The 27,487-nt window shown below is 40.9% G+C and overlaps 1 protein-coding gene across 2 annotated transcripts in view; it reads left to right on the top strand.

The window, feature by feature from the left end:
• The window catches only part of RELN (reelin), a 300,351-nt gene that overhangs the window by 200,119 nt on the left and 72,745 nt on the right, over positions 1-27,487 (top strand). For both annotated transcript variants that reach the window (XM_076328234.1, XM_076328227.1), the window contains exons 18-25: positions 764-997; positions 1,586-1,747; positions 6,095-6,331; positions 12,554-12,746; positions 15,378-15,490; positions 22,244-22,381; positions 23,028-23,214; positions 26,923-27,128. In XM_076328234.1, the coding sequence (XP_076184349.1) occupies positions 764-997; positions 1,586-1,747; positions 6,095-6,331; positions 12,554-12,746; positions 15,378-15,490; positions 22,244-22,381; positions 23,028-23,214; positions 26,923-27,128 (1,470 nt within the window). The remainder of the gene's footprint in view (positions 1-763; positions 998-1,585; positions 1,748-6,094; positions 6,332-12,553; positions 12,747-15,377; positions 15,491-22,243; positions 22,382-23,027; positions 23,215-26,922; positions 27,129-27,487) is intronic.

The raw sequence follows: 27,487 nt of genomic DNA, 5'->3' as shown, positions 1-27,487 counted from the left end.
CAGAAGCACATTTAATTTTTTTTCTATAATTTTCTTTTGGGAGAGAGTCTAATTTCCAGTTCACGTTAAAATGTGCTACAGAGCACACTGAAACGTCAGTGATGCATGCTTTATACTGGTTTTACAGGTGATTTGTGACTGTATCACTTTTGTATTGGGAAAGAATCACAATTTTCATAGTTCTAATATCCCATAGCCTAACAGACCTCAAGGACAGAAGGTCAGCACTCCACTTTTTCTGAAAGTCTGGCTTGTTAAAAGTGTTCCAGCCTAAAAAGTAAAGGTACTTACTCAAAATCAGTAAGCACATTCAAAATATTTGTGCAACTATTTTTAGGTATTAACAAGAGCGTGACCCACAGGGCGTTATGTTCTGTTAGTCAATTTCTTATAATCACATCTGACATGCGACAGATAAAAGCAAATTAATCATTGTACATATGAACAACTGTAAATTACGTCAGCAGTACTTTTGTTCCAAAAACGAATAAAAATATTTCTGTATTGTGTGTTGTGTGTAGATTGGTGGGGTATTCATAACTACAATTTTTTAAAACTGGAAAAGTAAGTACTAGCTAAAAGAAAGTGCAATTGCTATGCAATACCTAAATAAAGCTTAAAGAGGTTCTTGGTCCTTAGGTTTGAGAAGGACTTTGTAGGCATCTTCAGTTCATGAACGACGGCAGCCACTGTGTTGGTTTGCCAGCCAACCACAGGAGAAGATGGGTCATTAATTACGCTGTTCAATCTTCCTCACCCACAGGTGTGACCCCGGCTTTTCAGGGCCAGCGTGTGAGATGGCATCGCAGACCTTCCCTGTGTTCATCTCGGAGAGCTTCGCCAGCTCCCGCCTCTCCTCCTACCACAATTTTTACTCCATCCGGGGGGCTGAGGTCAGCTTCGGCTGCGGGGTCCTGGCCAGCGGCAAGGCCCTGGTCTTCAACAAAGATGGGAGGCGCCAGCTTATCACCTCCTTCCTTGACAGCTCCCAGTCCAGGTGAGAGGGCGAGAGCAGTAATGTGAGGCAAAGAAATTGGGAACCCCTCCCCTTCCAGCTACAACCTTGTGTATTATTATTAAGCCAATTGTGTTAGCAAGAGGAAAAGGTTTTTTCCAGAACTCCTAGTTCCATATTTTAATGATGATTTCATAGCCTTGCCTTTTTTCCTCCTGCTTTGTAAACAACAGAGGCCAAAACAGACTGGAGGGGTTATTGTACGGCTCAGATGGAAAATATGCAATGTTAATATCAAACCTGAGTGTCAAAGCCAAGTGCTAATTAATTATTTATAAGGTTGTGTTTATTTGACAGCTTGTGGCAGCTGATTAGATCCATTCACTACCTCTCCCTCCCCTTCAGTGCCTAATAAATAATTAAATGCTGTAATGATTGGCATTTTTTACCTATATATGTCACATTGCATTACTTGACAGTAAAAACAAATTGCGCGTACAAAACTGCATAACTGATATTTATCAAAATTTGTCTAGATTGAGAAGATCTGAAAACAACCTGGTTAGGAAAAAAAAAAACCCACCACTATGCATATGGTACCCTATAAATATTTGTGTAATTCTGATCCAGGTTCCTGCAGTTCACACTACGCCTGGGCAGCAAGTCAGTGCTGAGTACCTGCAAAGCCCCTGACCAGCCCGGGGAAGGAGTGCTGTTGCACTACTCCTACGACAACGGGATTACCTGGAAACTACTGGAACACTATTCTTATCTCAACTACCACGAGCCAAGGTATATGCAGAAATATTACGAGGAGTGTTATCTACATGTAGTTAACACTGGTAGTGGTAGTCACTGCAATGTGGAGAATAAGTACATCTGCCCACATGGTGCGGGAGTGAGTGGAGTGAAGGTCTTTTACTGCACACTGAAAGTTACCACTTTTCCTTAAAATTTTGCAGCTGTTCTGGGAACTTCCCATTTTTGTCTGCTTCTATAAAACTGAACACATGGATTTAATGGCATCTGAGTCTCAGGTGATGTGACAGAACAAGCCGAGGCAGTGCGGGATGAGCAGGAAGAAATGTACTTGTGGGAAATAGGGGCATGTCTTTTCCCATGGAAGCAGCCACTTGTAAAGATAAATTAACATAAATTATTTGTAGCTTTGAAGCCATAGATACCTTCACTACACCATATCATAGAATCATTAAGGTTGGAAAAGACCTCTAAGATCATCGAGTCCAATTAGGGGTTTGCAAGCAGTGCAGGACAGCTGAGACAAAATCTGACTGTGAGGGTCTCTCCAGGTCAGCAGGGAAATTGCGCCTGCTCCTGTTATGAAGGGGATTACACGACTTTGTGCCTGTGGGCTGGACTCAGTGCCCTGGGAGGTCCTGCCAGTGACCACACCTGGAAACTCTGCAAATCATGAAGAAGCTGAACAAAGAGCTCATCTCATCTAGCAGCACCTGTGTTTGGTGTCAGATTAGAGAGGAATGTATCTATCTGATGTATTTAGAAAAGAAGGTATTACTTACTGTTACATTTGTGAGACCATCCACCAATTTTAATAAAGCACATGCAAAATCAGGAGTCTCCATGAGCACACCTGTACCGCAAGCCAAGACCAGTCTGGGCTGGCTCTGTGCAAACCCACTCAAACCTGGAAGCATCCACCTTCACGGGGTGCTGCAGCAGAACCAATAAATCCTGATGAAAGGAGATGCTCTGCGAGGGGGCACACAAGAGGCAGAGCCGACGGTGGCATCGCAGGTCCTGTCCCAGATGGTCCATTCTTTGGTCCAGCCCAAGGGTGGCTTTGCCCTGTGTCCTCTTCTCTACCCCTCCATCCAATTCCAGGATAATGCCTGAGTCAACCCCAGGGGTGGGACTATAGATAAGTCTGCAAGTCACTTTAGCTACGTATAACTTTCATTATTTATATATGTTGAGCTCAGATCAGCTCACTTAAAAAAACCTAAGTTTCCTCATCTTGTTAATAATTCAATACAAAATTACAATATACAAAAGGTTTTTAAGAATATCCTAATGGGAAAAAAAAACTTGTAACATTAAATGTATTTCCTGGGAACTATAAGAAATACTCAAAAATCTGAGAGGAATAGCTGTATTTGGTAGAAGTATACTGCATGTGGACTTTAATTTCTGAAGTTGTGAATGTTTCCAAAGGCAAGATCCTACGAACTGGAATGCTCATAAGCCTTCTTCAAAATTTTCTTTTCCATCCTTTATTATAGTCACATATATATTTTATATGGCCCTGTTTCTAATTCTTAGATTCAAGATTACAGCTGTAGAAATATATTTCCCTAAAGGTTTTTAATATATAGCACTATGAAATTTTTATAACAAAAAGGAAAATACACATTCCGGTGACTGATTTTAATGAAGTTTAAGGTGTAAGTGTAGTAAATTATATTGATGCCAGAGACATTTTTTGCTTTTTGAGATTATGTATGAAACACTTAATTTCTGTTGTTCTGACAGGGCAAAGAGCACAACACGCACGAGTTAGAAAGGTTTTGCTATGGGATATGTATACTCCACTCTGGGTAGATAGAAAAATGATAGTCATACAAACCTGAAGATAGTGCTGGCAATAATTATGATGAAGAACATGAAGAAAGCTTCACCTTTTCATATTACATTGTCTGAAAATATCAGCATTTTTGGTAACATAGATGGACTGCTGCAAAGTTTGACAATCAATCTGTATCCAGAAATTTAATTAATCTTCAGTCATACAAAAAATAATTACACATTTAATGTTCTGCTGAAAAGGTGCATTTAATCTGCTAACACTTGACAGCTGCATTTTTCTTCTGAGCAGAACAGCGGTGGCTTTTCAATATTAGGTATGCGCATAGCTTGAAAGAATGAGATCAGAGCAAAGGTCTCCCAGCTGGTTTTTAAGAAATCTAATGGTAGCTGGTAATGTTAGTAGGAACACTTTTCTTTTCTGCAGCAGAAAAGTCATTAGCAAGAATCTCTCTCCCTCTCCATCTATCTCCAGCAAATCAAAGCCAGACAGGAGAAGCTGTTATAACTGGAGATGTAGTCAGGTTCTGCATACTAACGTATGTGCCATATACGGTGGTTTACACCAATGTTTTTAAATTGTGTTTGCTTAATCCTCTGGGATGAGAAATTTATTTTAACATGCGTTAAATATTTTAACATCCAATAGGTGTATCAGTGGTGTATGTCATCATTTAGGATTTTCTGTAAATTACTGTCAGTGAGAATTAGTGTCCATGTGGGTGAGCTTATGAGAGTTAAGAGTAAAAAGGAACGTGCAGGCATCAGAGACAGCCACCAGCAGAGAAATATGCCCAAGATTATAACAGAGCATTAGCTCACACAAGTGCCAAGTGCTTCACGGCGTATGCTGGATGCAGTGCTCCTCCTAGCCAGGGTACCGGCATTCCTCAGGTTTGCCCTTCCGAACCATGGAAGACAAAACTATCAGTGCCTTTTAGCATCAGTAGCGATTTAAGTGTCATTTGTGCCTTTAAAAATTGACCCAAAAAGTCATAGAGTTGCTGCTTATTAGGGAACCCTTGGTAGAAAGAAAGTCCTTGTAGTATATTCATGTGCCGGAGAGTAATGGGGCTTGGTCTTTCTTTTAGAAGGGTATGAAGATGTTCAAGCATGTTTATTTGAGCAGTAAAAGAAATGTATCCACCATACATAAAGTGTGTGCACTGCTGGTCCCTTGCCACGGGGACACAGCAGCCATCACCTCTGGCTGTCCCTTGATGCTGCTCTCTCCAGCCTACAGCGGCAGAAAACGGCTCCTAGAAATGCCAGCCAGAACTTTTTGAGTGCTTTCCACTTGTTTAGCCAAGCCGTTTGATTTTTTTCTTGCTAATGGATTAACATATTCTTCTTTAAAATCAATGTGACATTAAACAGCAGTGTTATAAATTTACTCTTTACAAGGACAGTTTAGCAAGTCATTTTTAAGAGTGTGGTTTTGCACTAAGAGCGCTGCAGGCACAAGGCTATTTCATACACACAGAACAAAACATCACAACAGGCAGCTTAGAAAGCCTTAAATCTGGAAAAAACTTGGTGCTAAAGTATAAAATTATGTTTCCGGTTTACCTGTTTTGTCATTTTATCCACATTTCCTCTAAGAGAGAAAGAAAAATATCAGCTACATTATGAGCTTGCCGAAAACTTTTTTGCCAGCAAGTAATTGTACACCAATGGAGACAAATGTCCCTGTTGCCAGTCTGTTCCACAGCTCACGTGCGTTGCGTGGGGCACCATGGTCCTGGTGATTTATGGAGCTTTCAAGAAGGTGTTGTTGCTGTGGCAATTAATGCATGCTCCCTGCTGCTGTATATGATAATTGCTCCTGGAAATTAGATATTACTCTTGATTTTCTTTGCAGTTTGTCAATTACAGGTTTGTTGACATAGCTGCCATGACAAACCAGGTGACCTTGCATACCAGGAGAAGCGCCTGGGACTCACCTCCAGTTGCATCTCTATGCAAGTACAGCAGAAAAGTGTGTGCCATAAGAGACTGCACATAATCACAGTCTGACAAGATGAACCTTTTCCCTTTGAACATGGCAATTTAGAGGGATGGGTTCTTCTAGGACAAGAGCAACACAGGCATGACATCAGTGCTGTGCAGAAACAAGCACAGATGTTGAGAAGATGCATCTCTTCAGATCAGGATAAAATGCACTGAGTCTGAGAAAGTGGAGCTGGAATTTGTAAATCTTTGTCAGCTGATCATCCCTTTGGCAGTCTAAGCCCCTGGCCTACAGCTGGGTTTCAGATGGAGGGCATTCAGGTTTCTTCTGGCAAGCAAGAGCAACTGTAAAATTTACAGAGAGCTCCACAGGAGCAGCAAAATTTACAAAAGTGGTGGCTTTTGCACATGGCTGTCTTTCAATAAATACATTGACTACCAAGATAACTAACGATTCCCCTATCCCTGTCACTGGTAGAAGCTATACCAGTAGATGGTAAGGTATTTGTGGGCTGAATTTAACCCATGATTTTTAGGGTCAGTAGGAAAAAAATAACCATAAAATACATCCCAATGGAATATTACAAACAGCGAAACTTTCAGTAATAATTTTGTTTTGTTTTCCAGAATAATTTCAGTGGAGCTGCCTGAAGATGCAAGACAGATTGGCATTCAGTTCAGATGGTGGCAACCATATCACTCTTCTCAAGGCGAAGATGTGTGGGCGATCGATGAAATCATCATGACCTCTGTGCTTTTTAATAGCATCAGTCTGGACTTCACCAACCTAGTTGAAGTCACACAGTCTCTGGGATTCTACCTGGGAAATGTTCAGCCTTACTGTGGACATGACTGGACTCTTTGGTGAGAAACACGTATTCATTTCTGTTTTACTTTTGTTTTCTTTGCCTATTCATCCTGCTAAGAACCAAGTGATTTCTGCAAATGAGTCTTTGTGGCAGCTATTCAGAGTAATTGTGTCTCATTATGGACAAAAATACAGTTGCTAATCTGATTGCTATTAGCAGTAACTTTTTACAACCCGTTGCACAGAGATTTATGTTTGATGGGAACCCTGAACGTAGCATTCTTTCCCCACAAAATATTTAAAGAATACCCTAATAAAAACAATTTTGAAAATTTTCATGATCTTCACTTAAAATCCAGTCAGGTTAATATGGGTACACAGGTTATGAAATAATCTGTTAAGTACAGACTCTGAATATTTTGTAAGTGATGTTCAGATCTGTTTACCTAGCCATTAGATTACACTCCAAAAAGGAAAGGCAGCAGAATGTTGGTAGAATGACATTAGTCATTTGTAGTTATTTTGTCTGATATTATATCCATTTAGTCATTTACACTGTGATCAGCATTATTCCATATTGCAATTATGCCTAAAATGTGCCGTGTATTTAGAAAAAAAAGCAAGAAAAAATCACCTGCCCCAAAGCAAAAAAAGTCGAGAAAAGAAAAAGAAGTGAAAAACAAAGAAAAAGAAAATTCTGTTAGAATTGTGTAAAAATAAGCTTTTTTAGTAAAACGTTAACCTGCTTCACAAAAATCAAATTCTGGAGTACATAAGCATAACATTTGGAATTAATACAAGGGAAGCTTAATTTAATCTCTATGTTTTGATTAAAACTAAATAACAGTTTCATGCTAGTCTGATCAACATATAAACCCAGTATGGCTTTAATTGGCATAGATATATTTATCTGGAGAAAGTACAATCACAGTAATTACAGAAAACCTCACGAAAATATAAATAATTTTATCGTCCCCATGGGCACTCAGAGAAACACTGTTGGAATTTTATTAACAAGTATCTCTGAGCAATCTGATTTGACTTTCTGATCATCTGTCAAACTAAAAGGAGTTGGCTTAGCAGTAGGAACAACACGGAATGTGTTCTAGTGGTGATAATGAGGCAGTAGAAGCACCATTAACCACTTTAATAAGGACAAGGAAGGTACTCACTGCTCATTAAAATGAAACAACATGTTAGGGCTCAAACTGTTTGCATCTTCTTCATCAAAGAGTTGGAATGAAAGCTTTTTAATGACATTGTTTTCCCTCTGTTCTTGTAAGACCAGTTTATCATGGGGAGGGGGGTAGGTTATTTAAGATAGCAGAGGTTCCTCTGTTTTCCTCCTATGACTCTAAATCAGAATCAAAATAATAAACGCTAAGCTAAATTCTCCATCCCATATATTGGCCAGGATTTGTAGTGCTTGGTCATAGTGTAAATGTTGAACTTTCCATGCATCAAATAAAGAATCAAAGCCTTTGAAATATTTCTTTGTTATTTATGTATAAGTATTTTTCATTATCACTGGAAGACATGAACTCTATCCTTCACTGACCTTGTTTCTCTCAAGGGAAATTTTTAAACTTACACAAAGTCTGTACAAATGGCTGCTAGTTAAATTAATTATAGTTGGCTTTTCCCAGCTGTGAGTCCATTTGGTTCTCATTTTCTAACTCATGACTTTCTATGAGCAGAGTTTGCAGTAGCACTGACACCATCCTCTTGAGAAAAGTCTGACAACTGCTTTTTCATTAGTAGAACTATGGTAAATACACTATAAATCATTTTACAGGGTGTCATCCCGAGGCCCATTTTCACTGAATTGCCTTTAATTGTCTATTAGGCCTCCGTTTCTGCCTCAGAATCTGAAATATTTATCCTTAAAATTGGGGAAAACTGATGGGGGGTATTTTTATTTTTGTTGAAGAGGGAGGTTGTTCTTTCCAACATCTGACTACATTTAGAAAAGAGAGGTTTGTCAATATACATATGTTTTGAGCAAAGGTGATTTTTCAGTGGTTTATAATGGTCTATATCTGGAACAGTCACTTGATTTGGTTGTAATTGTCAACATTTGGTTTCAGATTGGTTCTTAGACTTTATTACAGCAAGGGTATTGAGTATACTGAAAGGACTCCAGAACACTCTTTAAATGAAGTGTTTGATGATGTACGTTAATTAATCACTTCTCCAAAATGCTCATACACAGGCAAGGTTTTGACCCAAATGCTTCTGGAGTGTTACAGAATATTTACAGCCACTTGCTGAAATGCATTTATGTATTGATAAGGACACTAGAACTTTTTTTTTTTTAAATATTCATCTGGACAAAAATAAAATGGCATTATATAAATAAACTGTCTTCAGTCAGATTATGACATTATAATTTGACTCAATGGGACGGACAATAGATTGTTCCACTGTCCCTGGAGCAGCCTGGGGGAAGACTGTAAATCTGGCTTATAGTGAACTATCCTTACACAGCAATATAATACAGTTGCCCTACATCAGCTTGTTAGTTTACCTGTGTTTATAAAATGTTTTGTCTTTTAGATTAGTTATTAGTCTGTAACATGCAGAAAGTTTCTTTCAGGTAATTGACTTAATTAAAATATATTAATACGTTTAGGAATTATTTAATGAAGTAGGTATGATGTGATGTAAAAAGACATAAACATCTCCTGCCTTTGATGGAAGCAGAGCTGGGGCTGGCGTGAGCGTTTGGCCATCACGTCTATATTCTCGGTCAATGCAGCTTTACAAAATCAGCTGCATCCGTGTGGCTTTTCAGTATTCCTGAAAGTACCAGCCTTGAAAACGTGGTAACTCTGGGGATCCCAGGGCAGTTTGGAGCAGCACAGATTGGCTGACATTGGCTGTGATATCATTCCCAGAAGTACCAATTAGTTGGCAGTGCTTGGAGGGAGAGCGATTGTTCTGAGGGCACCTATGGGTATTGTGTTCCTGTGCCGCTGCAGGTCTAATTATATACACACTAGAAACCAACTCACAGCTACATATTTATACAAAAATGTAGCCTTTGCATTCTCATTTCTGAAGATTTTTTAGTTAATTATTGTTATGCCGGGGACATTAGTCTGTCTTTTACAAAATCCGGAAACGTATTCCAGCTGCGTGACTCCCAGAACAAAGAAAACATTTGGTATTCCAGCAGAAGAGCATACTCCTAACCACGTACATGGGAGAGCTGGAAAGCAAAGAAGCGGCAAGTAAGGTGGAGCCCCCACCTTTAATGCTACCCTTGTTCAGCTGGAGGCAATTTGTGGATGATAAAGGACTTTGCAAACCCATAATGTGATTTCCTTCCCTTATAAGAGCTTCTTACGGAGCATCACAGATTGTCTTCATCTCCTCACTAGCTTCCTTTTTCACATTTCTTTACTATCCATTTTAAAGAGCTGTTTTGACTTCAAAACAATGCTTACTTAATTGTACTGTGTACAATATCCAGTGGCTAAGTTATTACATGCAAATGAATACTAAACATAGTGTTTTAATCATGACCTGAATTCCACCAGTAAAAAAGATCAGAGTTTAAGAATTTTTTTCTAATTTTACACCAGTAATATTGAAAAGAGGGAATTTTTGTGGAGACAAAGACAAAATGAAACATTTAATTCTTTGCACCTATGCTGAGCACCAGTCCTTCACTTTTCTTCCATCACTTTGGGGAAGACAGTTTCCAGGCAGATGCTTCATCAAACTGTTTAGTTTCAACTCCTTTATTCTGTTCAGATGAGCTTTAGGTAACTGTGATGTGTGGTTTATGTGTGCAATGCCAAATCATTTTCCAAATCATTGCTACATATAACTTTCAGCTGATTACATTGCACATGGCTGACTGATACCTGAAGAGCCTGGTTGTACTGGCACAGATTTCCCAAGAGGGCTTTGGTAAAACTTTGATTTCGCACATCAGATATGAAATTTCAAGCTGCATTGTAGAAATTAAAACTGTCAGACCAAGTCAGCTTTAACTTTTAAATTTGCAGGTTTTTGTCATTTTGAAAAGTACAAGATAAAGTTTGGAAGAAAAATAAATTTGGGTATTATCCAAATTCTTCTGAGATGCATTCAGTTCTAACAATGAAGCCACAAACCATAGGTTGCCAGCTGGACCGCTGAGGAGTGTACATTATACCCTCTGCTCAACTTAAAATTATCCTTCCCATTGAGAAGAAAAACACTGACAACACTGACTGAAAGAGCAAACAGTTGAGGTACAGTTTTCCAAGGCAACTTACTGCCTTCTGGTCCAGTTGTCCATGACAGTGCCCCAGCAGTGAAAGGAATGTCCATCCACAGTCAGTTCGTGGTGCTGATCGACATAGACTGGGTAGTTTCATATGGTGCCATGAGTTGGATCATCCCTTAGGAAATTAAGTCACGGAGAGCAAGGTCAGAGAGCAGCCTGGATCTTAACTTGTGCCAAGTAACAGGAATTTGATAATGACAAAACTAATGTCAGCTTTCAGTAATTTCTTCTGAAGTTTGAAGGTAGGATGCTGACATTTATGGCTTAACTGCTCTCTCTGGAAAGGACACTATAGAAAACAATGTGGGTCAGTGAATTAATCTAAAAGAGTGCTAAGTAACGCTGACTTGTATTCCTAGTCCTTACACTGACTTCGTTGTCACCTTGAATTTTACAGGGGTAGAAGCTAATATGTTTTATTGTACGGTATTGAAAGATTAGGATTTCTTATTTAAGATGATATACTGTAACTTACTCGACCATAAGGGCAACCTTGAACTAGATTATTCTCTTCAACACCACTGTTCTGAATGTAGCTTTTTATTTTTGCATGATGATTTGCAGTGATTTTCTTTAAAAATATGCAGTCCCTATCCTAAATTGTTCACATTTAAGAATAGTCTAAGAAAATGTTGAAGCTGAAAGGATTGCATGTTGTGGTTTAACCCCAGCTGGCAACTGAGCATCACCCAGCCGCTCGCTCACTCCCCCCGGGGGGATGGGGGAGAGAATCAGAAGAGTAAAAGTGAGAAAACTTGTGGGTTGAGATAAAGACAGTTTAATAGGTAAAGCAAAAGCCGCGTGTGCAAGCAAAGCAAAACAAGGAATTCATTCACTCCTTCCCACCGGCAGGCAGGTGTTCAGCCATCTCCAGGAAAGCAGGGCTCCATCACGCGTAACGGTTACTTGGGAAGACAAACGCCATCACTCCAAATGTCCCCCCCTTCCTTCTTCTTCCCCCAGGTTTATATGCTGAGCATGACGTCATATGGTGTGGAATATCCCTCTGGTCAGCTGGGGTCAGCTGTCCTGGCTGTGCCCCCTCCCAACTCCTTGTGCACCCCCAGCCTACTGGCTGGTGGGGTGGTGTGCGAGGCAGAAAAGGCCTTGACTGTGTGTAAGCACTGACTAAACATCTCAAACTAAGGAGAGGGAGGTGATTTTCATTCTACTGAACTTTCTTAAAAACATTCTGTTTTGAAGGCTAGTGTGCAAATTTTAAGTTGTTATTACTTCCTCCTTATACCTCTCTTGCATTTGATTTTTCTTTTCCTTTTGAATAGTGCATAGAAGAAAAACCTGCATTTAAATTGAAATAACCTTGTAATTTCAAACTATATATTTTGTTACCATGTATGTGATAACTGGCTACCTTGTATCATATATGAGGCTTGGTGTGTTCCAAACATTAATACTGACAAAATTATCTTCTCCAATCCACTGGATAATATAACTCATATCAGTACATCCTGCAGAAAAGAAGCTGAGGATAGGCTATGTTAATCCTGAAACACAGTCAAAAGTCAGTGAATGCATTGCATATAGAATCACTTGAAAAATCAATGGAATGAAAAGTCTATGTAATACGAATATTTTAAACTAAATGCAGTGTATCTTTACTGTCCAGTGTTTGAATGAAATTTCAGCTGTTACTGTGACATGACCTTAGGCAATGGACACACCTGGGGAATGAATTTTCTTTTTGTTGTTTTTTCTGAGTGTTATCCTTTGTTTGATCCTAACTTGATCCTTAATACAAAGAGCATATAGTAAGAACTAACAGAATAATTCAGTGTTTCACACTCTGGGATACTTCAAGGCCTTCCTGGTAATTTGCAAAAGTACCAATGGAAAGATGCTTCTGTGCATGGTCTCATCCCATGTGCCAATCTGCAGAACAAAGAAAGAAGCATTCCTGTATTTAACCCAGAACCATTCATAATGTCCCATTCTGAATTATTTTGGGGATGGATCCTGATTCTTTCCTTACATTTCTCAGTTTTACAGGAGATTCGAAGTTAGCTTCTAGCATGCGCTATGTGGAGACCCAGTCTATGCAGATTGGAGCTTCGTATATGATACAGTTCAACTTGGTGATGGGCTGTGGTCAGGCGTTTACTCCTCATATGGACAACCAGGTGAAACTGGACTACTCCACCAACCATGGCCTCACGTGGCATCTTGTTCAGGAGGTGAGGCTGGCAGTGAGGACCCTTGTCTTCCATAAACTCTGCTTATACAAAGATCATCTGAAATATACTTGTGGCATTGAACAAAGGAGGGTGTTTTCCTCATTCCCCTTTCTATAAAGAAATTCTCAGTTGGAATCAGTCAAAATGACTGATTGAAGTATTTAAACTGTTCTTCGTGATATTTGGAAGAAAGATGTCTGAGAGCCTGAAATGCAAAATTGTGACAGGAATGGACCAAGTCTGAGAAAAGAACTGGGGCACAGTTAGGCAGAGCTACAGAGTAATGGCCGAAATCTTTTCTGTGCTACTGCTTTGTTTTTCAAAGCAAAATGCATCTACTGTTTCCTGGCATTTAAACGGACAGAAATTCTTTCTGTCCTTGTGCACAGCCATTTCATAAATGGAAAGTGCATTCCTTCTGGGGATTGTAATGTAGAGCCCTTCATCTCCCACCCTTGGTTCAAACACCGTCCAGGGCCGTAATGACCGGCTGTTTCCCCATCTCTGCTAGAAGTGCAAATAGCAGTGTTGGCTGCTATTTCCCCATGTGGTTCAGCCCTGTCTCAGCACAAATGCAAATAGCACATTTGGCTATAATTTGTGCTTTTGTTTTCCCTCTTAGATAGCAAGCTGGACTTTGCCTGGCCTCAGGGTGAATTAACCAATGTCCTTCGGCTGCCTCCGAGCAGGTTCAGAGGGTGTCAGGGAACTTGTCCTGGTGCCTTTTCACCGCTTGCTCTGTAGGTTCACAGTGGGATTTGAACGCCCAGTCCCACATCTTCTATGAGCAATGAAAGCATTGTCCTGTTACCTTTTGCCATGTTGTGTTTCGCCACGTTTACTTTGGTGGGCAGAGTAGAGAAATGGCAATAACTGAATTTTTAAACTTTGCAAATCCAAGTAATGCTTTCTTACCTTAAACAGAATTCAGAGGAAAGCTATAAATACTGTATTTCAAACGATGTTCATGTCTTTTATACCTAGCAGGCATCATCATGGTGTCCAAGAATAGTTCCTAGTGGTGGGTGTTTGAGGTTTGTCCTTGCCATCAATGGAAGATCAGTTACCTTCAGATTTTAGTGCTCCTTTCCTCTCTCAGTGGAGCCGAGTTCAGAGAGAAGAACTTGCAGCCAAATCATTTTTCTCACACCACCCGTGTTGCTGTGACAAGAGTGAGAGAGAAGGCTATTTGTAGTATATTTCAAGGATGTAATCTGGCAAATACACAAAACTAATTAATTAAAATGTTTGAAAGTTTTGTTTGCTTCGCATGCACTGATCAGATCCTATTTTATAAGATCTTTTAGGGGAGATGAATCAGTGAAAAATGTTTGAAAACTGCTGGAAAGGAAATTAAGCCTTTAGAAAATCTACTGAAAAAAAATAAAATGTAATAAGCTATAATACTCTTAGACATTTGAGCAATAAATTTCTCTGTAAAATAATATATTCTGCCCTTCATATTTAATATATAACTATTACTATATAATTTAACTATATGAATATTCTTAATTAACTACTGTAGAGTATCAATGCTTTATTATTAGTTTCATAGCAGTCAAACTATGCTACTTGCATGGGCAAGTGTCTGTCCCGAAGGTCACCCTTGTGCCTGACACTCTACATAGGAATGAGCACAGCAGTGAACAGCGAAAGACTCTCGGAGAAGTGGGGATGGTCAGGAGGAGCTGTGCTGGGGCAGTAGTGGCGGAAGGGATTCTCTGAATGGGTAGCTAGAAAAGGAACACACAGGTTGGTAATAACATTCAAGCGCTTTACTAATACCTCATCAAAACCATAGCACAAAAGTTTTGGGTGCTGTTCTAGCAATATATAAATAAATGAATGGAATGTTGCAGAAAAATGGAGTAACATGGGAAGGGCAGGTCTAGAAAACTGTAAGAGGCTGGGAAAATGGACTGTGTTTATATTTAATATAAAAATGTGATAATGATCAGATTTTCTGAAAAGAAAAAAGAAAATTTTGGAAATAGACCTCTCTAGAAATCTGAGTTAAATACAAGAAGAATCATAGAAGCAGGAAGGAGGAATTTACACCACTTGCTGTAGGTGTCAAAGTTAATACAGCTGCAGAGCATGGTAAGGGCCTCTGGAGGCAACTTCAGTAGACTGTGTTTGGGTGCTCCTGTGTGGCTCTGGCCATTCCTACTGCTGCTCCCCACTGTAGATGGAGGGAGTGGGGGGAGTCAGCATCCCAAGGCCTCACAAATAGTTCTCTAAAACGACTGGTATAATGGTCTGGAGGTCACTTTTGTAGGTTTATTCCTCAGTGGCCTTGTAGACTTACTCCATAGTCAGCACTAGATGCTGGGGTGAGAACAGTAAAAAAATGAGCTAGACATCCTCATGGAGGAAAACAAAAAATTACTAGTCACTAATGCCAAACATACATCTTTAAATGAGTCATATGGTTTTCTCCTATCCTGAATTGTACTGCTGTTAGTTTTCTGAGAAATTTTTTTGGATCATGCCAGGATTTTTCTGCTTCTGGGTCTTTTGCTGCAACATCTGGACCCAGACAAGCTCCTAGTTCGGTGAATGTTTAACCCTCGCTTCTGTTCCCAATTCCGCCTCAACATTAAATCTGGTTTTGAAATATTTTACTTCAAGGAATGTCTTCCCAGTATGCCAAGCTGTCAGGAGTTTACATCAGCAAGTATTTACCACTCCAGCGAATTTACTCAGTGGAGGAGAATCACCGTCCTTTTACCACAGAAGACTTGGTAAGCATTTCTTTTTTTTTTTTTTTGGGGTGCAGATAGTTCATTTACTTTGATATTGCTATGACAGAGATAAGTCCTCTGTAGATCACACTCAAGCCGGTGGGTGGGGGGTGCCAGGGTACAGGGGCTGACCCAGTTGCAGGTATTTAACATAAAATGCCTTCCTTACATAATTAGAGTGAAGTGGTGAAGTCACCAGAAACTATTGTTTAGGATTGTTTTTAATACATACTGTGACTCTTCTAATAAAGTTCAGACCTTTTCAAAAATAGTGGTGCTTGTCTGTAAATGGCACACTGGAGGAAGGCTTTATTTGGATTGTTAATTTTTATTTTGCACATTCTTTATTGTTTACATCTTCAGACCAAAGCCTTGTATAAACAATAACTAATGATTCATTTCTGGGAATTTTTTACCTCTTGTTTCTTTTTATAGCATGTCTTAAAAAATAACATTCTCTTCTGCAAAAACCAGCAACAAAAATTATCAGAAAGCCCTACTCTATTCATTTTATTGTAATCAAACTTGTTTTGCCTGCCCTAACATTTTTATTTATTTATCTAGATGATTTCTTCCATTATTTATTTTAAAAGCTTTATTATAACATACAAATAAAAAGTTGTCATAAATCTCAATTATCTTAAGGTCTTCCTTCATTTGAGAATTAAATTATTCCAACTAGAGTTACACCTTGCTTATGTTTGACCTGAATCCATCACAGCAATTGCAATGAGATCTTGCTCAGATTAAGTTAACACTGTATTTCCCTGTCTTTTATCATTTTTCTGCACTCTTCATGGCCTCAACACAAACTATTTCTATCAACCATCTCACAATGATACCTTCTTTCAACATACTGGCCATTTTTACTGTACAAACAATATTCAGAATTTCATATTTCCAGGCAAAACATCAGGGGCAAATATTGAATCCTTAAAGTGTATCGGGTCAGATAATACCAAATGGCACAAGTAAGTCTATGAATAGCTGCTTTGTAGTTAGATTATAATGTACTAAATCTTACATGCCATTATGTGCCACCAGCTGTAAAAACTGTGGCTCACACAGGCACTTAGGAGTTTAAAAAGCATCTACAAATTTTGCAGGATATACACCAAAGTAGGCTGTTATTTTTAAATCTATTTATAAGATATATACTGTATTCAAAGTTGTTATTATTATACACTGTATAGTTGATGTTAATACCAATGTTGTGGGCTTTTTTTCTTTAGGATGTAATAATTTTCCTCAGCATATGAGGTGACAGAAGCAAATAATTCCATTTTAATTTAGGACACTGTGGGGAGAAATTATGATGAAATAATAGCTGGGTTCCTATTTTATGCTGCACACAAATCATAAATATTTCACACTCTATCTTGTATCTGAAGGGATTCCCGTCTGTTAGCAGAGTTTCATTTGTAATTAAGGTACAAATTACCACTGAACATTACTTTGCTCTTCATAAAACACTTTTTCAGTATGACTGTTTTGTGCTGCGGAGTAATCGGGGTGAAGAGGAAGGACAGCTGCGCGTTCCCCACCAAAAACAGTCCACCATACCAGACACATCTCAGCCGCTTTCCCTCTTTCTTCCCTCCTTTCCACCAGCAAGGAGCAGACCGAGGGCTCAGTCGCTCCTTTGGGTTAAGATTGGGAGGGGATTTTTTCCACATTTTTAAAGCACACGTACTAACAGAGGGCAGGTTTCTGCCTCTACAAACCTGGGGGTTACTGGTGAGCATTTGATGTGCAGAGCTCCTCCGCCAGCCTGGCCACACAGAGGGCATCATCCCGGGGGCCTGGTAGCGAATGTGGTCCATAGGGCTATTCTTCAGGGTGCCCTCCCTCCCTGTCCTCTCCCTTCCCCACCCACACTCCGCTGCAACAACCCCCCATGGGTGAAAACTTAGTAATGGCCAGGAAAAGCAGTGCAGAGGGTGAGAGGCAGGTCTTCTGCCTTCCCAAAAACAGGGCAAGGGGAAGGGGGCTCTGGGGCCCTTCCTTCTGGCTCAGCCCCACAAGACAAGGGCTGCCAAATACGCAGCCTGCCTTGTGCTTACTGCTCAGGGAAACAAACCACCTAAATGAGGACTCAGGACCGGGGCCTGAGGTCTTGTTAGCCTTGCTCGGGGCAGCCTCGACATGCCCTCGCACCCCTGCACAGCCCCGCTAGGATTGCCAGAGCTTTTATCCCTGCATGACAGCTCTTTGTTGAGGGTTTGTACCTTGGGTGCATAGGTAGCGTCAGGCTGCGTTACTGTGCTCATGCAGCCAGAAGATTGTTCATAACAGCACCTATTTCTCTTGTAAACCTTTCTGAGCGTGCTGTTATTTCTGCACATCTGTAGAAGTTCTGCATCTGGCAAGCATGAGTATACAAGGTCCCTGTGTTATCCGAGATTTGGGGTGTTAGGAAATCTGCTGCAACAGTGAGACTTGTATTGGAGAAATGAAATGTATGCACCTGCTTGCTGAAATTGTATTGTACTTGAACTGAACATTTCTAACACTGATGAAAATTAATTTCAGTTTTATGGAAGGCATTTACATATGAACAGGCCTTAATGAGATACAAGCAGCTGTCAGTTGCTGACTTCATAAACAAATCAACACCTAATGACTGAATGAGAGTTTCAGGATAATTGGGTAAATGTAATTATGGTAACTTAGAAGGTAGCAAATATAATTTTATCAGCTACAAATTTGCATTAGATTGTTAGGTTTTTTAATATCAGGAGAGAAGACAATGATTTTATTTTAAATCACATATCTGAAAAATTTTATAACAGAAAGAACATAATTTCACTCACAATACATCTGGGACTCACCGTGATTTCCTTGTGCTTATGTAAAATGTCATGCAACAACAATGACTTTTATTTGACATCAACCTGACTTAGATATAATGTCATCAGAAAGCCAGATTGCCTTCCAGTAGCATCAAAAAACCTGCCAAGAAATACAAGGAACTGGGGAGGTTTATTTTGCTTGTAATAAAACGCTTTCATAACTCCTCAATACTGCACTTCCCATTTGAATAGGTGTCCAAATGGTGACTGTCCAGAAAGCCAGTATTTTATCACTGAGAATGCAGCTGACACTCAGCTCCTTATTGTCTTTTCTTAATTAACATGCCTTTTTTAAATTGTTGATTACCATTTTTAACAGCATAATCCTCTTAAGCTGTTGTTACCTTAAGGTGCAGAGCAGCCTTGGAAAGCTTTCAAAAACAGTGAGCAGGACTGGCTTTTCAGCGGCGTTGCTTCTGCAATCGCGAATTCAGCCTAACACGCGTTTCCCCTTGCCTGGAGAGGAATCTGAATCTGTGAGAGCTTTTGCTGCCTGCAGCCGTGTGACGGTGGCCCTGCTTTCCACATGCCCCCCGTGACGTCCCCACTGGGTGGGAAGGCGAGGGCAGCCCCTCGCCCTGCTGCAGCCTGGGGGCCATGGGATTCCTGCAGCAGCAAAGCTGTCCCCAGGGGAGAGATCTCTTTGTCTGCACCTAAAACTAACCCTGCCTGCTAGGATGTGGCTCCCCAGGGACCATCCCCAGCCGTCCGGCTGATGCACACACCTCCGTTTTAGCCACATGTTCATCTCCAGGCAGCAACGCAACTCCTCCCTTCCTCCCCTCCCCTTAAATGAAGGAAACAAATCTCCTGCTATCACTGCATTCATCTGGGGGAGCTTTTAAGTAACAAGTGGAGCTGAGCTCACCCTTAGCTTGACATGCAGCCAACGTCTGAGACTCTAGGAGGAAGACGGAGCCGCCCCAGCAGCGTGTGGCTCTGCACTCTGCGCCTTGCAGGGTGTCAGTCCCCAACTGCCGGGCAGCTCCCTGCAGCAGGAGGGGGACAATGAGCTTGTCCTGGAAAACATTTTGCTCAGGTGAAACCCACACGAGCCCCAGCACGGGCTGTCGGCCCTGGTGTCAGCTCTGCATCTTGCAGTGTGGGGCCAGCCCTGGGAACAGCCCCACAGTGGTGCTGCACGGGGGTCTTCTCAGCAGGGTTTCAGGTGCAGTGCTCCCTTGGGCACAGAGGTGTACCTTGTTATTACCCATGAGTGGGCTCTCCCCACTGTTTGTGCAGGGCGGGTGTGAGTCTGGTGCCCCAAAACCAGCCGTGATGCACCCACACAGCCACCCTGCAGGGACGTTTGTATCCAGCAGCAGCCGGCAAGTGGCAGGGGAAATGCCATTGACGCCACACCAAGCAGCACTGGGAACTGTGCTCAGGGGGCACCACCACTTGTTGGGCACCAAGGGACTTCCACAGGATGTCCAAATTGCCTCCGTATTGCTGTAAATCCCACCCAATTTGCTGTAAACACCCCTGGGGCTGCAGAGTCTCACACCTCACTTCTACCCACACACCTTCACTAACGAAAACCGGAGGAGCCCGGCCATGATGCTTTCCCTTCTGTCACCTGGACAAACAACATGACACAATTCTATTGTGCTGGGAGGTCATGGGGGGTTTTTTGCCTGCTAGAAAACCTTTCTTTGGTTTTGCTATTGTTATTTTCGTCAGTGCACCTGAGAGTTAACACCAGTCATTACAGTTTTTATGAAACACGCAGTCTCTGTCTGGGTTCTTTGTGGCGCTGTTGATGCTCTGTAGCGAACGTGAACACCACCAAGGTGATGTGCTGGCTTCAGAGTACTCAGAAAAAAAAACAGGAAATAATTGTGGTGAATATTGACTGTCCATTGTGCCTATGCAAGCTTAGGAAGTCTTTCGTGTGCAGATTACTGGCATTGTGCACTTTTAATGGATAATTCATAGCTCTTGTAATGTAACCCATCAATGCATTATATCCTGAGGGAGTATTTAATCGGCAGATTTGCCCTGCAGATTAGCTCTGCATGCTGTAAAAATGCTTACAGTATTTTCAATGTCAAGCAGATACTTAAAACAGACAACAAGGGTCATTTAAATTAAAAATCAAGCTCTTAGGCAGCTTCACTTGTTTTTTAAAGAAATTAAAAATTGCTATTCTAAACATTTCTCCAAGCATGTACTAAAATAATCTTTGCACGCTTGTAGTATGCAACTGGATGGTTAACTGCTCTGCGGTACTGTCCATTTTAGCTGCACAGGCCACCTCTGTATGTTTTTCCACTTCCATACATGCGAACAGGTGGCTCAGCCACCTTTAGAATATTCATTTTAACAGGTCATTCTACATAATTTTTTTTTGGGGGGGTGGATTTTTTTCTTAAATTAAAGTAACAGCATTATATCCCATGCTATCATACCATAGCCATACGGCTCAGAAACAAGCTAGGAAAGAAGCTCCTACTTCTTGTAGCAACCTCCTGCTTCTCGTCCTCAGCCCACCCAGTCAGCCCTTGGCCAGGCACAGGTCTGTCCCAGTTTAACGTCTGAATTTTAATTCTCTGCAGTCAGCCTTGCTTTCCCTGTCCATCCCCTCCACAGCTCTGTGACCCAGCCTCAGCTCCCACGTTGCCCCCACCACCCCTTTATTCCCAGACCCGTCATGCAGCCGGAACAGCCCATTTTGCTCCAGCACGATGAATGATTTCCCGTCTTTGTTTCACTTCACATGCAATATTTGTTTCTTAGTCTCATTCTGGCATGAGCATGGAGTGGAGGGTCCCTGCACCCACCAGCTGGGAGCTGCCGCTAGCCAATGCCTATAACCTGTTGGATGTGCATAGGTTGGCAGGGCAGCTTGGAAAGGCTCGACGGCGACAAAAATTACTCTTCTCATGATTCAGTCTTTTCTCCAACCTTGTTTTTTGGGGGTGGTGGATGTCAGGCTGGGTTTGGCTAGGAGGAGTCACTCAGCATGGAAAATGTCGATATCACATTGGACAATCTCCTAGAGGGCCAACATCAAGCACTTTTTTAATAGATACTGTTACCTGACCCCACTATAATAAAGAAAAATAAAGCTGTTGAAAATAAACTGTTTAACTAGAAAGGAGAAACTACAGCAAGGTTTTCTGCTTGAAGAATATTACAAATATCCAGACCTTAGTTATATATAGGCAAGTAATCTAATCCAATGATTCCCCACCACACACCTTGGGTGTTGTGGATTTTGTCTGAGTAGTTGGCCAAGAGCAAGCTATTTGCAATGTGGAAAAAAATAGGTGCTGTGAAACAGGATCTTTGTCAAAAACTGGTGATTATAATGTCACCAGTGATATGTAAGCAAAATCTAGTTTAGATGCATCCTGACAAAAAGAAATTTCTGTATCCAATAAAAAACAGTCAACTACTGTTGAATAGCCAGTATTCAAAGGGGAGAAATGCTTACACTCAAGAACTTTAATTTCGTAGAATTTTTTTTTATAATAAATACCAGAAGAAAGCTTTTTACACAACATACAGCCTATTAACTGTGACCAAAAATACAAAAATCAAAGTCACACCCTAGATCCATCTTTCTAGTTTTGCATCCTGTCACACTCACAGAATGGCACGCAATAAAAATCCAACATTCACTGATATCTTAAAATAATGCAGAAAGTCCCTGTAACACCTCTGCAGCCTTCCTCGGAAATGTCATTAATGACTGGAAAGTCCATTATATAGCCCTGTGCAGCAAGAGGCATCATCTAGAAAGTTCTTTACAAAAATCTGTCTTTGGTTGTGCCAGTCTTTGTAGGCTGGGCTGTGATTGTATATCAACTTACTTTATTTTTTACAGTTGCATTTCATCTTTTTTCCTACAGTTCTGTAAAGAATTGCAAATTAAATAATTTTTATTGGTTTTAAGGTCCAGCGCCACACGTTTCCGCTGGAGTCAGTGCTACTACACAGCCCAAGACGAATGGGCCTTAGACAACATCTACATCGGACAGCAGTGTCCCAACATGTGCAGCGGACACGGCTGGTGCGACCATGGTGTTTGCAGGTATAAAGCATTTGCCAGTTCCTCTTAAAAATGGTCTCCTGATACTTCAGGTATCCTATTATTTTGCATACCTTTTCTTTTTTTTTTTTGCTGTTGTTCTTATTTTTAGATTAAACATTAAAAAATAAAAGCACTATGGGGGGTTAGACTATTCAAGCAACATTAACAGCCAGTTGCTCCACCCCTCTCTGTCGGAGAATCCATACTCTTGACAGATCCAGGCATTGGAAGAACTTCCAGTGGCACAGGGCTGCCCTGCTGCAGGTGTCCTGGTGGCCCCTCCAGCCCTTTGCACAAGGATCCCAGGGACCAGCTCCGTGCCAGAGCTGTTTCTCTGGGTCAGAAGGACACCAGGGACCAGCTCAGCACCGCTTGGCAGCCACTGTCAGATCAGGTGCCATACCAAGGGCACAGACTACTGCCTGCCAGCTTCAAACTTTCTGGACACCACAGGGGTTTTTTAGAAAAAAGATATAGCTTTTTTCCGTTATCCAGTTATTCTAGTTTGTTTCCAGGATCCAAAATTCCAATCCCAGAATGATTTGTTATTTCACATCTAATTTTAAAAGGTCAGTGTGCCGTCTTAAGTAATTGTCAGTGTCAAATAAAGTCCTTAAAAGCTTGTTACGTTTATGCTTCCTTCCAGGTGTGACTTGGGGTTTCAGGGTACTGAATGTCAGCCTGAAAATCCCCTTCCTTCGACTATCATGTCTGATTTTGAGAACTCAGACAGCCTGAAGACAGAGTGGCAGGAAATTATTGGGGGAGAGATCGTCAAGCCCGAAGAAGGCTGTGGGGTCATCTCATCTGGCTCCTCACTCTACTTCAACAAGGTACTAACGGGGGATGGGAGACTGAGAAAGGCACATAATGTGGGTTTGAATGGAGCATGATGTGGTTACATGGCAAAGGAAAGGAAGGTGGCAGAAAGCAGCACGCAGTATGAGAAGTGCATTAAACAGTGCAGCTGTGCTCCACAGGTAAAGAACAAAGCAATCAAAAGAGATAGGGAGGGATACATGCATTATGTATTCAAGAAATACCAGCTGTAATGGAAGGAAGTAAATCGCCCATGTGCTGGGAAGCGTGTACATTCATACTGTCTTAATTGTGCATTTTCTGTTTTGAGACTTGGTTCTTTCTTAGCAATCCCCAGCTCTCATTTGTTTGCTCTGTACTGTTCTGGGCGAGGGATGGAGAAAGGTTGGCTTTCCAGGGGACAAGCAGCTTAATTTGAGGTCACAGGACCAAAACTAGTGAAAAAACAACCCCTCCAGACTTTTAGAAAGTGGTTAGCCTGTAGGGTGATACTCTTTTGTATAACTTGGATGTTTTGCAGGCAAAAATAATAGAGCAGGAAAGAGATATAGGGGATTCTGCTAATTAATAGCAATTATAACTAAAATTAAAAGAGATCTTTATGACCAGATGTAAGATTACGGGTTGTAATCACAGATTTATTTTTTATTGTTGCTCCTCAGGTCTAGTACTGGATTTTGTTTTATTCTTAATTGAAAGGAAGAGTATAAATGCAGCTATGTGCTTCTCTTTTAAAGGTTTGATCAAACTGCCACTGCTGTCATGAGAGCCAGATTGGTCCCAGAAGAATAACCCAATATGCAACACTGTGTAATTGTGTGTTGTTTACCTCACTACAAAAATCTAACCCATCAAGTAATTTTCAGCACTCCTACATAGTCTCACACCCAGCTCCCCTGGAAATGCAGCTCTGTGCTGAAAATTTCATAATAGACCAATCAGTATAACTAGCTAATTGTGATAATTGGATTTTTTTATATATAATTGTCTTCTCTGTTAGATGTTTTTCCTTCTGGCTCAGTTCCTTATGCCAAGTTTCTCAAAGTAGTTTGCTAAATTAGAATTAACCTGCTATGATCTTTCTTCTGATTTCTGCTAAGGAGGAGTGAAAAACTCATTTAGAAATTCTTGGCTTCTTTCTATTGATCTCTAAGGGTTAGGTTATCATTAATTTCTTGAGTAGTAGCAGTCTGCATGCCATCAACAGAAGGTGGTTTATTTAATTTTTATTTAGATCTTTTTCAAAGAGTCTAGTGGCCATGCTGGTAGAAAATAAAAAATTATTTTTATAGTTGCCCAACAGTTCTGTATTGTTTTAAGGGCTCATATTCACAGGCTCAATTTCTTTGCATCTGCTCAAATAGCCATTTTTTATTTGAATGTCTAATATTTACTGCCATAATCAATTACTGCTACCGGAATTAATGTTGGCTTTGTTCTGCTGACCCTCTACCTTTTGGTTTACAACTCATTTTAATCAATTGTAGGTGTGTTTGCAATACAAAGCTCTTTCAATTAGCCCCTGCAATTCCTCTGAGGTTTTATGTCACTCCTGCCCTTTCTCAATTAACCTGGTTCTGTAGTTAACCCTTTGGCAGGCAGAGCTGCTGTGGAGCGTAGATATGTAAAACCTCCCTGGAATAGTTTTACAGCCAGAGCTTGATCCGCTGCGGGTCAGTATGTTGGATATCCTCAGCCAGCTGGGACGCACCTGCCCACGGGACAGGAAGGGCGTTTGCATCTTTATTATCCATTACTAGTTTGATTTGATAATGATAATTTCAAATTCCCGTGGGTCTCCAAAAGAAGCTGTGAAAACAAACTACCGTGAGATTATCAGTGTCACCTTGGCCAGTATTAGCCTTGTGGGGCTGCACCGGGAAGCTTGGGCTGCACTCCATCTCACTCTCATGGCACCATCCAGGAGGGCTTTACTCAGCTGGGGATAAACCAACAAAGAAACCACAACAGCAGGCATAATTCAATATGACTGTATCCTGAGTTTTTTGATGGTCAAAGGATTCTTCCCAGGTTTTAGTTGTCATTGGTGATGTAAGCTAACCGAGTTTTGAAAACACAAGCATTCAGTCTAGCAGTGTGATGTGGCCTATTTGGTAGAGTCTACAAATGAGCTATGGCTGTAACGTCAGCAAAGCAGAATGTTCTGAGAAGGAAAGCAATAGACATTTATCTGTGCTGAGTTTACCCTGAAAAAGAGGCGATGAGTGGAACAGGATTTAAATTCATCTATTGTCTTATTAAAAAACATAGACGATATTTTAAATCTCAGCTCATAGACCTTGGTACTTATGTCCAGCTAGATCATGCCACTTGCTTATCTTAAATTTGTCTGGAAATTTGTCAGGAGGATCATGGATGTACAAGTGAGAGACAGGGAAAAACATAAATTTTACTTAAAACATAAGCATCGTTTTATAACTTAGCCCAGGTTTTTCTTTTTGATACCTTTTCTGCTTGGAGCTGGTCAGGAACCCATGATTTTTTAGGGAATTAAAAACAGTCGGCGTGTTGCCAGTTCTGCTCCGTCTTGGGGGGCGGTGACAGGTTGCAGTTACTTTTAGTGAATGCAGACGTATGATCCCTGCGTCCCCTCTCCAGCTGCACGTATTTGGCTTTGCCCTACCTGTGGCTTGTGGTGGCACAGCGCTGTGCCAGGGCAGGGCTGTGCCAGGCGTGGGGCACATGGGTCACCACTGCAGAGACACTGCTCTCACCCCGTGTCCTGCCGTGCCTCAGGCAGCTTCATATCACATATATCAGCATCTTGTAGGCTTGCTGACGTGCAAGCCCACAAGCTCAGCCTCAAGCAGTGGGGCACACGGGGAAGAGGGGAACCGGATAATTCCAATTACAATAAAAGACTCAAACCTTAAAGCTTTTTTTAGCTGAATGCGCTCTGTCTTCCTTTGCCAACATGCGCAGAGTGACCATGTTACCCGCAGTGTCGATGTCCAAGAGCTGTTTCCTGCTAGAACTCAAAAACATCCTTGGAAAAGCTGTTCACTGAATTTTATGAGGCTATTTTTTCTCTCAGCTATGCTCAGGCAAACCTGAAACCAAATCCACAGGCTTTAGTTGAGATACTCCTGAGTTACAACACTTACTAGGAAAAGACCATAGTTTTGTGTAGGAACAAATCCTACGCAAGTGAGGCATGAAGAGAAAATGACCCTCCCTTGTTCTTGTGTAGGAGATGGACTCAAGCAACAGGTATTATCGGGGCTATAATTTCAGATGATTGGGCAACCCTACACATTGCAAGATTTGACTGGGGAAATGAGACATCAGAAATGTTTTTTTACTGCTTTATGCTTTATCATTAAAAAGCTGAATACTTAAAAACTTAGCCCCAGTTGGCTCAGGATACCCAGGGTCTACTCTTTGTCTTCCAAAGGTACTTGGCACCTTGAAGGAATGAGACAAAATAGTTGTGTTGAAATTGTGTTGTGAAGTTGCGTTGTGTGTTGAAATGTAATAAAACTGCTTGTGGGATCACACCAGAGTGATTAAAACATAAAGGATGGCCAAGCAGAATCATTGTCTGAAAGACAAAAAAAAGTCATGTTAACACAAAATTTGACGTCCTCCGTGCTGTGCAATTTTCTGTGCAATATTCATCTGTGCTTGACTTTAAATATGTCTATTCATAGTGAAGGTGTCATATTTAATATTATTTCCCCCCTCTGTTTTTTGTATTGTAGGCTGGAAAAAGACAGTTGGTAAGCTGGGATTTGGACACTACTTGGGTGGATTTTGTCCAGTTTTACATCCAGATAGGAGGAGACAGTTCTTCATGCAATAAACCAGACAGCAGAGAAGAAGGTGTGCTGCTGCAGTACAGCAATAACGGCGGTATCAACTGGCAGCTTCTAGCAGAAATGTATTTCTCTGACTTCAGCAAACCCAGGTATAATTTTGGTCTAAATTGAATCCATACTGCATCAGCTCTTTATAAAAACCTATTTCTCAATTTATGAAAACATGAATAATAATTGCAAGTTAAAATGCTTAAAAGCCATCATTATATGGAAGATTTTCCAGGCTGCCACGGTAAACTCCTGTCACTAGGAAGTAAAAATCTAATGAAAGTGGGCCTTAAAAAAACTTAAAATATAAAGTTTCCAATCACTCAACTCCTGTGTGAAACGTGACTAAAATGCTAATATGTGCAAAAGATTAGCAAGCAAATACAGAACTTGCCCAAAAGAGGTGTAGAAATCTGCCATTTCCTCTGACTCTGGTTTCAGATCTAATGAACATGTATTA

The sequence above is a fragment of the Aptenodytes patagonicus genome, chromosome 1, assembly GCF_965638725.1.
Source record: "Aptenodytes patagonicus chromosome 1, bAptPat1.pri.cur, whole genome shotgun sequence".
Taxonomy (NCBI): Eukaryota; Metazoa; Chordata; class Aves; order Sphenisciformes; family Spheniscidae; genus Aptenodytes; species Aptenodytes patagonicus.
Note: the sequence above shows the minus strand (reverse complement) of the source record. Positions and strands in the feature narration are given on the sequence as shown.